The sequence below is a fragment of the Hypanus sabinus genome, chromosome 3 (genome assembly GCF_030144855.1).
Source record: "Hypanus sabinus isolate sHypSab1 chromosome 3, sHypSab1.hap1, whole genome shotgun sequence".
Lineage (NCBI taxonomy): Eukaryota > Metazoa > Chordata > Chondrichthyes > Myliobatiformes > Dasyatidae > Hypanus > Hypanus sabinus.
The window spans coordinates 11356028-11371753 of NC_082708.1; the positions used below are offsets into that span (position 1 = coordinate 11356028).

The 15726-nt window shown below is 44.1% G+C and overlaps 1 protein-coding gene across 2 annotated transcripts in view; it reads right to left on the bottom strand.

The window, feature by feature from the left end:
* The window catches only part of clns1a (chloride channel, nucleotide-sensitive, 1A), a 61957-nt gene extending 51796 nt beyond the window's left edge, over positions 1–10161 (bottom strand). The window contains exon 1 of one of the 2 annotated variants that reach the window (XM_059963738.1): positions 9936–10159. In XM_059963738.1, the coding sequence (XP_059819721.1) occupies positions 9936–10159 (224 nt within the window). Of the gene's footprint in view, positions 1–9935 lie in introns of both variants that reach the window. The other variant, XM_059963737.1, reaches the window with a different exon arrangement.
* Positions 10162–15726: the final 5565 nt, after the last annotated feature.

Consider the following 15726-nt stretch of genomic DNA (forward strand, 5'->3'; position numbering starts at 1 on the left):
CATAATAAATAACTATACTAGAAAACTGCAAAATATATGAAAACTTCACAATATAATTCACTCCTAACCTGCACAATTCGCATTTTGCAACTTTTACAACACGACAAAGTGGCAGGCCAGCAGTGAAGTCATGGCATGTAAAAACTTCATCTTTAGAATGAAAATTTCCCTCCTATTTTCTACTACACTGGTAGAGTTCGATTGCCTCCATAACCGCCAATTCCACAGATTCACCAGCCTCTGGCTAAAGGAATTCCTTCTCATCTCTGATTTAAAGGGACGCCCTTGTATTCTGCGGCTGTGCCCAGACTCACCCACTATAGGAAACATCCTCTTTGCTTCCACTGTATCTAGGCCTTTCAATACTGGATAGGTTTCAATGAGATCTCTCCCCTCAATCTCCTAAACTCTAGAGCCATCAAACACCTCCTACTTTAGCCGCTTTGTTCCTGCGATCATTCTCATAAACTTCCATTGGGCTTTAAAAGCACAATCCTCCTTAATAAGGGGCCCAAAACTGCTCACAAAACACCAGGTGTGGCCTGACCAAGGCCTTATAAATCCTCAGCATTCCATCCATACTTTTATATCCTAGTTCTCTCAAAATGAATGCTGAATAATTATCAATAATATTTTTTAAAGCATCAAACAATAAGAATCAATATGGCACACTTGGTGCATATTGCAAAAACTAGCAAGAATAGGAAGAAAATTGACCCAGTATTGCTCTCTTACTTGAAGCAACCAACAGATTCAGAGCTGCTGGCTTCTCCCCTGTAGTTACCTCAGGAAGGATTTTTGCATAAGGCCCCCACATTTCCACATTTCGGACTTCAAAGACAATAATTTCTTTTTATATAGATCTCGACGAGGGCTAGTGACCTCACGCATCTTCACACCCCAGGGGAGGGCAGGTACAAAGTCGGACGTCTGTGCAGGGTAGATCCAGGGGCTTGAGGTCTGTACAGGCCAGATCCAGAGGTTCAAGGTCAGTCAGCAGTTCAGAAATTTGGACTCCAGCGATGCCCAAAGATGGAGGTCAGGTCAGCAGGTGCTGAGGAGGAAGACCTGTGATCCCCAGGGCCAAGAACTGCAGGCAGGAGGACTTGAAGACAAGGGTTGGCGTTTCTCAATGGGGGAAGAGGATAGAAAGAAAGGTATTTGTTTTGCTGTCATGTTCCGTGTTGTTCTGAACATTCTGGGAATCGACACTGACACTGGATTATTAGGCTACACTTGTGGGCTGCCCCCCCCATCACATCCTCAGACTGCGCTGGTTTTAACGCAGAGAACATATTTCACTGTATGTTTAGATATGCAGTACATGTGACTAATAAAGCTACTCGAATTAAGCATCACTCAAAAGCCGGTTCTATGGGAATATTCAGGAAGACGCCCAGAAGTCAGAGGCAGGTTTTAATCAGCATCTTAAGAAAGAAATACAAAGGCAGTGAGGCAAATCCAGAGCTTGGAATCCAAATGACAGAAGACACAGCCACTAAAGGACATTGGACTAAAGGATAACATCATTCCTGACTGTTGGGGAAATATCAGAATAAGAGGGCTACCCAAGATGAGGAGAATTTCTTTCAACAAGGACAAGCAGGGACACAGAATGACAGAGAGAAAACAGATAAGATTATGACTTACATAAGATTATCACTATCACCAATGCCTTTATTCAAAATTCAAAGCAAATTACTATTGAAGTACATATATGTAACCATATACTTCCCTGAGATTCACTTTCTTGCAGACATTCACAGGGAAAAGAAATAAAATTGAAATTTTAAAAGCCTATAAAATGTTGTGAGCATAGCCCAGTCCATCGCAAGTGAACTTGTCCTTTTCTCCTTTGAGTGATGGAGGTTGAGAGGTGACTTGATAGAGCTGTGCAAGATGATGAGCGGCATTGATTGTGTAGATATGGCTAACACAAGGGGGCATCATTTTAAGGTGCTTGGAAATAGGTACCGGGGGGATGTCAGAAGTAAGTTTTTCCACACAGAGTGGTGGGTGTGTGGAATGCACTGCCAGTGATAGCGGTAGAGGTGGACATATTAGGGTCTTCTGTAAATGGAGCTTAAAAAAAGAGGGCTATGCGGTAGGGAAATTCTAGGCAGTTTCTAGATTAGATTACATGGTCAGCACAATGTTGGGGCCGAAGGGCCTGTAATGTGCTGTAGATTTCTGTTTTCTATAAGCCTTCTCCACCACAGAGCAAACCTACAAGGAGAGTTGTTGCAGGAAAGCACCATCCATCATTAAGACCACGCTCGCTTCTCACTGTTCCCACTGGGACAGAGGTACAGGGGTGTTGGCCCCACACCACCAGGTTCAGGAACAGTAGTTCAACCTCGAATCGGCGTGGATAACTTCACTCACTTCAACAGACTCCATGACCTACGCACTCACTTTCAACGACTCTTGTTCACAGTGTTATATGTTTGTAAGGGCAGTTTGTCTTATGCAAATTGGTTGTTTGTCTCTGTTGAGTATGGTTTCCCATTTGCTTCTCTGTACTTAAAGTGAATGCCTTCAAGAAAATAAATCTTTGAGTACTATATGGTAATATGTACATACCTTGATAATAAACTTACTTTGAAGTTATACATAAACAAAGACTAACAGACAACCATTGTGCAAAAACAAACTGTGCAAATAAACATAACACCGAGAACAGGGGCAGTAACGAGTCCTTGAAAGTGAATCCATAGCTTGTAGAATCAGTTGAGCATGGTGACTGAAGCTACCCACGCTGGTTCAAGGGTAGTAACTGTTTCTGAACGTGGTGCTGTGAGACCCAATGCCTCCTGATGATTGGTGGTAGCGAGAAGAGAACACAGCCTGGATTGGGGGGGGGGGGGTGTCTTTCACTCCCAAGTAATATTTTATTCTTCCTATGTTTCCATTGACTCCCCCACTCTCCACCACATATCTACACTCAGGGAGTAATTTACCTCACTAACTACCAAGCATTGGAATAGAACATTTTGTGTGGGTTATGGACGACTTGCAGCTTCTAACTGCTTTAAACTCCTTGTCATCACTGGCGGCACAGCAAATGGCTTGATCTACAATACTGCTGCTTCCCGATGTGTGGGAACAGTTCAGTTCCCACCGGCTGTACAATCTCATTCTGGCCAAACTTTAATGCAGAGTCAACCAAATGGCAAGCAGGAATCCCCATATACAAAGTAAATTTATTATCAAAGTTCATATCTGTCACCATAGGCTACACTGAGATTCATCAGACATGCACAGTAAATACAAAGAAACAACAGAATCAATGAAAAACTGCACACAAAAGACAGCCAATGTGCAAATCCATAAGAAACATAAAATAATAATAAGTAATAAATCCTGACAACATGAGTTGAAAGCGAGTCTAAAAGTTGTGGAATCAGTTCAGTGTTGAGGCGAGTGAACTTATCCACGCTGGTTCAGGAACCTAATAGTTGAAAAGTAATAACTATTCCTGAATCTGGTGGTGTGGCTCCTGTACCTTCTGCCTGATGGCAGCAGTGAGAAGACAGCATGGCCTGGGTGGTGGGGGCCCCTGATGATTGATTGTGATTTCCTGCGACAACACTCACGTGTAAACGTGCTCAATGGTAGGAGGGCTTTCAAAGGCTAGGCGAGTGTATTTTTAATGCTACCAGCCTTGCAAAGATCCGGAGAAAATTGTGACAGGACTTTAGTTGTCTGGCACAGCAGAGGCCATTCCACCCACCTTGTATGGACCGTGAAATGAATCAGATGGGTAATCTCTCCTACTTTTGAAAACAGCCAGCAGTAAGCAATTAATTAATCTATCAATTAGTCTTGGGATGTGATGTCTGGTAATTCCATTCATTGCCTGTCTCTCAACTGGATACACTCAGTGGCCTCATTTTCTGGTATGGGAGTGAAGCTGGGCATGCTCTTCTGCTGCTGTAGTCCATCCAATTCAAGGGTTGACATGTGGTGTGTTCAGAGATGCTCTTCTGTACATCACTGTTGTATCAAGTTACCGCCACCTTCCTGTCAGCTTGAACCAGTCTGGCATTCTCCTCTAACCCCTCCCATAAATAAGCAGCTTTCACCCACAGAAATGCTGCTCACTGGAGTTTTTTTTTTGTTTTTCCACACCATTCTCTGTACACTCTGGAGACTGTTGTGCATAAAACTCCAAGGAGATCGGCAGTTTCAACGATACTCAAGCCACCCTGTCTGGCGCCAGCAATCATTGCATGGTCAGAGTCACTTTGATCACATTTCTTCCCCATTCTGATGTTTGGTCTGAACAACAACTGAACTCCCTGATCACATCTGCTTGCCTTTATGCATGGAGTTGCTGATTAGATATTTGCACGAATGAGCAAGTGCACAAGTGTACCCAATAAAGTGGCCATTCAGCATATATCTAACCTAATGAGGTGAATGAGGAGAGGATGTTTCCTATAGTGGGCGAGTCCACAACCAGAGGGCACAGTCACAGAACAGAGCAGGTGTCCCCGACCTTTGTTATGCCATGGACCAACACTATTAAGCCAGGGGTCCGTGGAGCCCAAGTTGGGAATCCCTGCCGTAAGGAGCACATACTGAGCAGATGCCAGGTGGTACTCGAGGAGGTGGCAGACCAGCTTGTTTTCCCACTTAATCCAGCTTCCCTCAGCAACCCACAATCTGCTGGAGGAATGCTGTGGGGGGGGGGGGTGGGAAGAGAGAGAGAAGATTGGGAACCCCTGTCTTCAGAGCATCACTCCTACTGGGACACAGGCTACCGACGGCAGCTTACCAGAGTCTGCTGCTCTGGGCCAGTCTTTCAAGTTGTCCACCATCTTCTGAGATCCAGGGATGAGGTCTTTGGAGCTTCTGCTGCCATTTCTGTAACTCTGGGGCTCAATGGGATGTAATTGCTAGCTCCACACCTAACCCCCCTCGTTTCGCAGCCGGGCTTGGATCCACCCTGGCAGAGTTTATATACTAGTGAAACCCCCTTTCTTCCTGTGCATCACCAGAAACAGCTCAGTAGCCCATGCTGGCAGTCTCCCAACTCAGCACTAGAAACCAACCGCTCCCCGGCCTCGTACGTCTAGGGTATACATACTCCGGGTCCGCCAAATCTGTGAGATGTCTCGCCCACCCATGCCCCAGTTTGTATGAATAACAAAAAGTGCCAATTATAATTAATCAGTCAAATGTGCATAGGTTGGAGCTCAAATCTTCCAAAAGCCACATTCACTGATCTCTAGTAGACTTCCACACCTTGGCTGCATCAAATCACGGTCCCCACCAGTTCAAATCCTGCAACCAGGTCTCTCTGGCTTCTTCACTCTCCATCTCCCTCCGAAACAAGACAAAAACTCCCACCGGTGTCTGGCACAAAAACAAAACGCTCCCCAGCCTTCACTCCCGATTGGATAGCCCACATTCTCAACAATAACCCAAACACTGTTAGCTGTGAAACCTTTACCAGGAGTTATTAGTTAATTGCATTTTCACCATGTTTGTTCATTTTATTTTTATTTAGAGATACAGGGTGGACCAGACCCTTTCAGCCCTTCAAGCCACAGCGCCCAGCAACCCACTGATTTAACCCCAGCCTAATTACATGCCAAATTACATTGACCAATTGACTTACAAACCAGCATGTTTTTGGAATGAGGGAGGAAACCAGGGCACCTGGAGGAAACCCCCGAGCACATGGGAAGCAATGTACAAACTCCTTAAAGACAGTGACAGGAACTGAACTCAGGTCACTGGTGACGTTACGCTAATGATTCGATGTGTTGATGTACGTGTGACAATTAAAGCTAATCATTAAATCTTAAATTGGAAGGCAGGACCATTTACTGGAGTTACACCATCTCCAGGCTGCCCAGCAGAATGGAAATACAACATCTAGAGTAAACAATCGCCCATTTTCTCCTGCACATTGGGGCTATTGTTACCAAACTACAGAGTCAGCAGATTCCAGGAACAAAGCACGAACCTGCTCCCCCGCCTCACAGCAGGAAAATGCTCTCTGGCATTGAGCTGCCAGAAATACAAACTACACTCGGAGGGCCAGGGTGATCAACCAGGCAGCGTCAGGGCCAGGACCACCAGACTCAAAAGCAGTTACTTTCCATAAGCAGTAAGGCTGATCAACCCCTCTACCCACTAACCCACCCTTCCACCTGATGAACAGACACTCCTGTGTCTAGCATCACTTTATAGACATACAATCAATGTATATAAGCTACCTTATTTAGAGAAATCGTGCAGAACAGCCCCTTCTGGCTGAATGAGCCGCGCTAACCAGCAGCCCACCCATTTAACACTAGCCCAATCACAGGACAATTTATATTAATCTACTAACTGGTACGTCTTTACTCTATGGGAGGAAACCAGAGCACCCGGAGGAAACTCTTATACTCATGTGAAGGACATACAAACTTCTTACAAACAGCATCAGAACTGGATTCTGAACCCCTAGGTCCCAAGCTGTAATAGCACCTCACTGACTGCTACCATGGTCACTTATGTGTTTAATTTATTGAGTTCTTTATCTTGTTTTTTGTGCTGCATCAAATCTGGAGTAATAATTATTTTGTTCTCCTTAACACTTGTGTAATGGATGCTACGCCAACCTTTTAACCTACTCCATGATAAATCCGTCCCTTCCCTCCCACGCAGTCCATAACACTCCATCTTTCTAAGAGTCTCTGAAATGTCCCTAATGTATCGGCTTCTACCACCACCCCCAGCCAGGCATTCCACACACCCACCTCCCTGAGTAAATAAAACCTGAGAATAGTTGGCAAACACAAGGAAAATCAATCACTATGACAACCAGGTCTCCACAGTATCTGGAGTACTGTAGTTCATTCTTGTTGGCCCAGTATTGGAGAGATGTGGAGGCTTTGGAAAGTAAGCAGAGGCTCACCAAGACACTGCCTGAATTAGAGAGTGAGGGCTAAAAGAACATCATTAAGGACCCCATCACCCAGGACATACCCCCTCTCATTACTACCACCAGGACAAGCCCCCCCTCTCATTGCTACCACCAGGTAAGTGGTCCAGGAATCTGAAGACACACAACTCAACATTTCAAGAATAGCTTCTTCCCTTCCGCCATCAAATTTCTGAATGGACATTGAAAACGTGTACTCTACCTCACAATTCCTTTTTGCTCAGTTTGCACTAATTATTTAATTATTAGAATGCATTTCTTATTGTAGTGTAGTCTTTTAAATTGTGATGCACTGTACTGCAGCCACAAAACAACAAATTTCATGATGTTTGTCAGTGACACTAAACCTGATTCTGATCAAGAGTACATAATGTCAAGTCACTTTTATTGTCATTTCGACCATAACTGCTATGTATAGTACATAGTAATGTGAGACAACGTTTTTCAGGACCATGGTGCTACATGACAGTACAAAAACTAGACTGAATTATGTAAAAAACAACACAGAGAGAAAAAAAACTACACTAGACTACAGATCTACCCAGGACTGCATAAAGTGCACAAAACAGTGCAGACATTACAATAAATAATAAACAAGGCAATAGGGCAAGGTGTCAGTCCAGGCTCTGGGTACTGAGGAGTCTGATAGCTTGGGGGAAGAAACTGTTACTTAGTCTGGTTGTGAGAACCTGAATGCTTCGGTGCCTTTTCCCAGATGGCAGGAGGGAGAAAAGTTTGTTTGAGGGGTGCGTGGGGTCCTTCATAATACTGTTTCCTTTGTGGATGCAGTGTATAGTATAAATGTTCGTGATAAAACTGATAAGGAACAATTTCTTAAAGTGGAGAGAGAAAACTAGTTCTGCTGTTTGTAGAACTGAACCTGTGTATACAGTACATCAGATTTTAAAATTGAATATTATTGCAGCTTATTTATACAGAAGAACGTCTGTAAGTTTGACACGGTAGTGTAGTGTTAACGTAGCATTTTACAGCATCAGCAACCCAGGTTCAATTCCTGCCGCTCTTTGTAAGGAGAGTCCTCTGGTACCACCACAGCATGCCCACAACTTCCTAACCCGTACGCCTTTGGAATGTGCAAGGAAACTGGAGCACCCAGAGGACACCCACGTGGTCACAGGGAGAACAGACAAATCCTTTACTGACAGCGGTGGATAATTGAAACCTGATTGCTGAACATTGCCACTATGCAGCATTTTGCTGCTGGGTTGCTAGTTGTTTTACTCAAACTTTTTGAGGGCAAATTGTAAAATGAAAAAGCAGAATTGGAGAAAGCAATAGGGAAGTGGATGGCAGAGGTAAGTTGTTTTGTTTACAGAGTGGGCAATGTATGAAAAACACTGCCAGGGGTGGTGATAGAGGCCAATACATTAGGGACATTTAAGAAACTCTCATATAGACACATAGATGAAAGAAAAATGGATGGCTATGTGGGAGGGAAGGGTTAGATTGATGTTGGAGTAGGCGAGAAGGCTGGCATAACATGAGTGGAAGGGCCTGGATTGTGCTGTATTGTTCTATGAATCATCACTCGCATGTTATGTGCCGTGTTGTATGATGTAGGCGATCATGCTCTTCCATGACCATGATTGCTCTTGGCTAATTTTTCTACGGAAGTGGTTTGCCATTGCCTTCTCCTGGGCAGTGTTTTTACACAACAGGCGACCCCGGCCATTATCAATAGTCTGGTGTCAGTGGTCGCATAACCAGGACCTGTGATATGCACCAGCTGCTCATACGACCATCCACCACCTGCTCCCATGGCTTCATGTGACCCTGATCGGGTGGGGTGGGGGCAGGGAGGACTAAGCAAATGCCACATAAATTAGCAAAGATGGAACGATTCAGCAAAGTAACCAATTTTCTACAGATATACCGTGGATAATATTCTGACAACTTGCATCAGTATCTGGTAACGCAGGGGCCACTGCACAGGAACAGTACAGACTCAGCCTAGGCACTAGCCTCTCCTACCCTTGAGGACATTGTCAAAAGTCATTGACTCAAGAAGGCGTCATCTATCATTACTGATCCCATCACCGAGGATGTGCCCTCCTATCATTACTACCACTAGGAAGGAGGTACAGGAGCCTGATGACAGATACTCAATGTTTTCGGAACAGTTATTTATCCTTCATCAGATTTCTGAACAGACAATGACTCCATGGACAACACCTCACTACTTCGCTTACTTCTACAATAATTATCTTTTTGATATTGTAGTTTGTATCAATTTGTAATGCCTTTGCTCTGCACTGCTACAAAACAACATATTTCATGACATAAGTCAGTAATAATAGACCAGCTTCTGGCTCTATTTTAGTTATACTGTAATTTAGTCAGACAACACTCAAGAGGCTGACAGATGATTCCTGTCCCCATTTACCAGAACTGGCTGGAAGACACTCAGTTCAGTTTAAATGTTTTGAACACTAGGCTACGAGAACAGTGGCAAACTTAAGACAAACAAAAGCAAGTAAATGAGGCCACACCAATTTGACGCAAAATTGACAAAACCCTACAAAAGTTGTTGCGTTGACAGTGATAAATGGCACCACGTTAGTTGAAGGGAAGGACGGCAATAGGTAACACTACCGTCCCCTGTGCATAGTCGACCTTCACCCCTCCCCTCCTCCTCCCGCTTTTGCCCCCCCCCCCGCCCGAACACAGGAGCACTCCGGCTCAGGCAGTATCTGTTATGATAGAAATGTCTCAGCCGATTACCTCTTCTAACCCAGGGGTCCACGGCCCCCTTGTTTGATGGTATTGGTCCATGATCTAACCTCTCATCCCACTCCCCCTCTTTGCCTTCACCTCTACCTTTATCCTCCTCTTTTCCCATCCCACCCTCCCTTCATGGCTTTCTTCTCTTTCTCCGTCTACCCCTTTCCCTCTCCCACCCTCGCATCTCCCTACTCTTCCCCCGCAAACAGAAACACTCGGCAGGCCGAAGCACAGACCCCCACAAACTCCTCACCTTTCGGCGATGTACAGTGTGCCGGTGCCCAGTCCCTTGCCGTCCAGCACCGCCGCGATCTCGGGCTGCTGCAGGCGCACCCCCTCAGCCGGGGGAGGGAAACACTTCAGGAAAACCATGGTGCAGCCAACTCTCCCCGGAGGCCCAGCCCTCGGACTGGCGCTGCCTCTCTCGCCCCTCACCGCGCCATGCGGTGCCGCCTGACCCGGAAACAATCCCGGCATCATCCACCACCTGTAGCGCCACTGGTGCTGGGAGGTCTCAACCCCTAAATCTTCACTACAGCGCCGTCAGCGGCTGGGAGGTCTCAACACGCAAATCTTCTCTTCCACAGCGCCGCCAGCGCTGGGAGGTCTCACAATACTGTCCTTTTTCTCCACCACAGCTGGGAGGACTCAGACCAACTCACCACGCGAGTCATTGTCAACACGAGTGAATCTGCAGATGCTGGAAATAAATAAAAACACAAAATGCTGGCAGATCTCAGCAGGCCAGACAGCATCTGTGGGAGGAGGTAGTGACGACGTTTCGGGCCGAAACCCTTCATCAGGAGTGAAGTAACATGGGATGGTCAAGGGGGGGGATAAGAAGTGGGGGGAGGGATGAATTGGAGAGCTGGGAAGCGATAGGCTGGAGGGAAATGGGCTAGGGGGAAGGTGGAGAATAAAAGAGAAAGAAAGGTAGGGCTGGGGGGAGATTAAAGTAAGAGGGGAAAAAGAGAGAAAGAGAACGACTAAAATAATAGGGATGGGGGTAAGGGGGGGCAGGGGTATCAGTTGGATGTTCATGCTGACAGGTAGAAGGCTACCTAGGCGGGAGATAAGGTATTGCTCCATCGACCTGCGTGTGGCCTCATCTTGACGGTAGAGGAAGCCATGGACAGACATGTCAGAGTGGGAGTGGTCTGTGGAATTGAAGTGCGTGGCCACAGGGAGATCCCGCCACTGCTGGAGGACTGAGCGCCGGTGGTCTGACAAACATCTGACAATCATAGCGATACTAGCGGCCGGGAGGTGTCAATACAGCAGCAGGGAAGGACATTCAGCCCATCATGTGAACATTGAGATTAATAACTTTGGAATCTAGTTCCACAGTCCTCCTCTGCCATTGCCATACATTTTTTTTTCTTTTCAGATACTTATTCACCTCCTCTTTGAGCTTGACAATTAAATTTGCCTTCTCTGTTCAGACCATAAACTGAAAATGTTTTCTTCTTGTCGCTGTTGGATCATTTGATAATGATAATCATTTTATGACTCCCAATTGTTGAGACTATCACAAAATTGAATAGCTTCTCTCTGTCTAGACCAGCCTTTCTCAACCTTTTTTGCTCTGGAGGAACCCTTGGAATAATTTTTTTCTACAGCTCATGATACATTAGTGTGATCAGTAAATTGTAGATATAATAACCCAAAAATAATTGTCAATGCTCTTTTGAGTAGAGAATGAATTTTTAGCCAACCTTTCTTAAAAAAAAACAGGTAGTTAAGCTTAGCTTATGTTTCTTGAAACTAATCTCTTTCCTTTTCATAAATTTTAAAAACTCATAAGGCAAACACAATAAATTTCTGTTAATAACTGACGTAAGCCAAAATGAGATTTAATTTTTCTAAAGGTAGGCTCGGCAGATTTAATTTAAATAAAGGTTGTAAATTGATTTATTTACAACATGAACATTTATTAACAATGTTGAATTGTAATGTTACTAAAAACCATAAACCAAAACAACATGAAGAAAAATTTAGCCTAAGACACAACTTTATACAAGACTTTGAAAAAACATCGGCTCAAATATGGTCTTAGCATGTGAAACTTGTGCTTGTTTTTTTGCTGTACAAACACTCAATTCTAGGTCGATCTTGAGATAAGCACCTTCAACTGAAATGAGGTGATTTTTATCCATGCTCTTGATGCTTGTTAAACAAGAAAAATGCTTGCTCACACATGCAAAAATTGAAAATTGAGGCAAAATATTCATTGCTTTCCTATGAATGGCAGGATAGTCGTCTTTCACAGAAATCCAGAACTTGTCCAGGGGTAGGTCAGTAAATCTCATCTTGAGTGCATGATCAGACTACATCTCACAAAGTTCTTCTTCCTCCCTTAAAGTCAAGTTTTCAGGCTAAGCAGGAGGTTCAGAGAAAGGGTCCCTCACACAGTCAATGGTCCATTTCCCTCCATAGATTGCTGAGTTCTTTCAGAATTTTGTGTTCTGTATGACAGGGAAGACATTGGGATGTTTCCTGTGTGAATGGAGGGACACCTCTACAAGATAACAGCCTGGTTATTTAAAACCGAGGGACATAGAAATTTCTTCTCACGGTTAGTGGCGGATATCTGGAATTTCTGTCTCAGAAAGTTATGGAAACTAGTTTACTGGAAATATTTAGAGTGGTAGTAAATATTTCTTTTTGAAATTTGTATTTATTTTTAAGATTACACTTCTAAAATAGTAACTACAGAAGTGTTCCTAAAGTTATAACATTTTGAAGGATGATACAAACTTAATCAAAAAGTTACTAAGTGTTATACAAAAGGCAGCAGTTTACTCTGACAACTGCCTCGATAAAACAAATACAGAACGTTTTGCAATATTAAAACATACAAATCAGTGCTAATAATTTAAAGGAAAACCAATCCAGATAATTTCCAAAAAGCTTTTTTTATTGTGAACATTTTTGAAACATTATCCAAACAGGAAATTTCCATATTCAAGATTTTTAAAAAAACTTAAAATTACAACAAAATTGTAAATGCTGAAAAACATCAATTAACACAAGCAACACACACAAAATGCTGGTGGAACGCAGCAGGCCAGGCAGTATCTAAAACCCTCACTAGATGCACCGTAGAAAGCATTCTTCTAGGGTGCATCACAACCTGGTATGGAAGTTGTCCTGTCCAAGACCGGAAGAAGCCGCAGAAGATCGTGAACCTAGCCCAGCACTTCACACAAACCAATCTTCCATCCTTGGACTCACCTTACACCGCACGCTGTCGGAGCAGTGCTGCCAGGATAGTCAAGGACACGACCCACCCAGCCAACACACATTTTTTCCCTCTTCTCCAGGAGCTTGAAGATTCATACGGCCAGATTTGGGAACAGCTTCTTTCCAACTGTGATAAGACTGCTGAACGGGATCCTGACCCGGATCTGGGCCGTACCTTCCAAATATCCAGACCTGACTTGCACTACCTTACTTTCCCTTTTTTTAATTTATGATTTATAATTTAAATTTTTATTATATTTACTATTGATTTGTACTCCAGGGAGCGCAAAGCACTGAATCAAATATCGCTGTGATGATTGTACGCTCTAGCATCAATTGTTTGGTGACAATAAAGTATAGGAAGAAGGACAGTTGACATTTCATAGTTCCTGATGAAAAGACAGAGCCTGAAACAGTGACTGTATACTCTTTTCCATAGATGCTTCCTGGCCTGCTGAGTTGCTCCAGCATCTTGTGTGTGTTGCTTTCCTCAGATAAATTCAAGTTCAAATTTATTGCCAGGGGCATACATACCCGGCGGTAGGTGCCGTGACAATTAGCTTTTTGCAGCAGCAGCAGCAGAAAATCAGATATTTGATACGTATTCTGACTGATAAAGAGCGCGGGCACTCTCCCTTCTGTGCGGGAGAATATTTATCAATTGGTGAACAGCAATGGAAACAGATTATTTCTTCATCAGAGTCAAAATCAGCTCTATTAGTCAAGTCAAGTCACTTTTATTGTCATTTTGACCATAACTGCTGGTACAGTACACAGTAAAAATGAGACAACGCTTTTTCAGGACCATGGTGTTACACAACACAGTACAAAAACTAGACTGAACTACACAAAAAAGCTACACAAGAAAGCTACACTATACTACAGACCTACACAGAACTGCATAAAATGCAGAAAAACAGTGCAAGCATTACAATAAATAATAAACAGGACAATAGGGCAAGGTGTCAGTCCAGGCTTTGGGTATTGAGGAGTCTGATAGCTTGGGGGAAGAAACTATTATATAGTCTGGACATGAGAGCCCAAATGCTTCGGAGCCTTTTCCCAGACAGCAGGAGGGAGAAGAGTTTGCATGAAGGGTGCATGGGGTCCTTCATAATGCTGTTTCCTTTGCAGATGCAGCATGTAGTGTAAATGTCCGTGATGGCAGGAAGAGAGACTCCAACGATCTTCTCAGCTGACCTCACTAACTGCTGCAGGTTCTCGCGATCTGAGATGGTGCAATTTCCGAACCAGGCAGTGATTCAGCTGCTCCAGATGCTCTCAATACAACCCCTGTAGAATGTGATGAGGATGGGGGGTGGGAGGTGGACTTTCCTCAGCCTTCGCAGAAAGTAGAGACGCTGCTGAGCTTTCTTTGCTATGGAGCTGGTGTTGAGGGACCAGGTGAGATTCTCCATCAGGTGAACATCAAGAAATTTGGTGCTGTTTATGATCTTTACCGAGGAGCCGTCGATGTTCAGCGGGGAGTGGTCGCTCCGTGCCCTCCTGAAGTCAACAACCATCTCTTTTATTTTGTTCACATTAAGAGATTACCACATTACCACAGATGCATGTCACACGGTGTGCTGCTTTGTACAGTGCAATGCTTAAAAATTACCAGCAGTTACAATAAGAAATGTATAAAAACAAATCATCGTCATAACCATTATGTGCCGTGTCATATGACGTGAGTGGTCACAGTATTTCTGTGACCATGGTTGTTTCTAGCAAGTTTTTCTACAGGAGTGGTTTGCCATTGCATTGCCTTCTTTTGGGCCGTGTCTTAACAAGATGGGTGACCCAGCCATTATCAATACTCTTCAGAGACTGTCTGTCTGGTGTCGGTGGTCTCCAAACCAGGACTTGTGATGTGCACCAGCTGCTCGTACGACCATCCACCACCTGCTCCCAGGGCCTCACGTGATCCTGAATGGTTGGGGGTGTTCAGCAGGGACCTCACCTTGCCCAGGGTGACCTGTGGGATAGCGGAGGGAAGGAGTGCCCTACATCTCCTTTTGTGGAGACGTATCCCCACCCTGCAAAAAGAGAGGAAAATAGTGATGTAGCTTCAGAAATCTGATGGTGGAGGGGAAGAATCTGTTCCTAAAATGTCGAGTGTGTGTCTTCAGGCTCCTGTACCAGTTCCCCCGTGGTAGTAATGGGGACATGGCCTGGGCGCTTCATGATCACTGTCTGGGATGGAGGGGCTACTGCACAGGACCGAAAGAAGCTGCAGAAGGTTGTAAATCTAGCAAGCTCCATCTTGGGTACTAGCCTACAAAGTACCCGGGACATCTTCAGGGAGCAGTGCCTCAGAAAGGCAGCTTCCATTATTAAGGACCTCCAGCACCCAGGGCATGCCCTTTTCTCACTGTTACCATCAGGTAGGAGGTACAGAAGCCTGAAGGCACACACTCAGTGATTTAGGAACAGCCTCTTCCCCTCTGCCATCCGATTCCTAAACAGACATTGAAGCTTTGGACACTACCTCACTTTTTAAAATATACAGTATTTTTTTGTACGTTTTAAAAATCTATTCAATATACGTAATTGATTTACTTGTTTATTTATTATTTTTTATTTTATTTATTTTTATTATTTTTCTCTTTCTGCTAGATTATGTATTGCATTGAACTGCTGCTGCTAAGTTAACAAATTTCACATCACCTGTCAGTGATAATAAACCTGATTTTGATTCTGATCACATTTCTTGCTGTGCACTCCTCATCTACTATGTTTCCTGTATGCCCATTAATTGCACTCTGTTGCTATAAGGTGTTTTGGCAGGGGTTTCAGCTAAA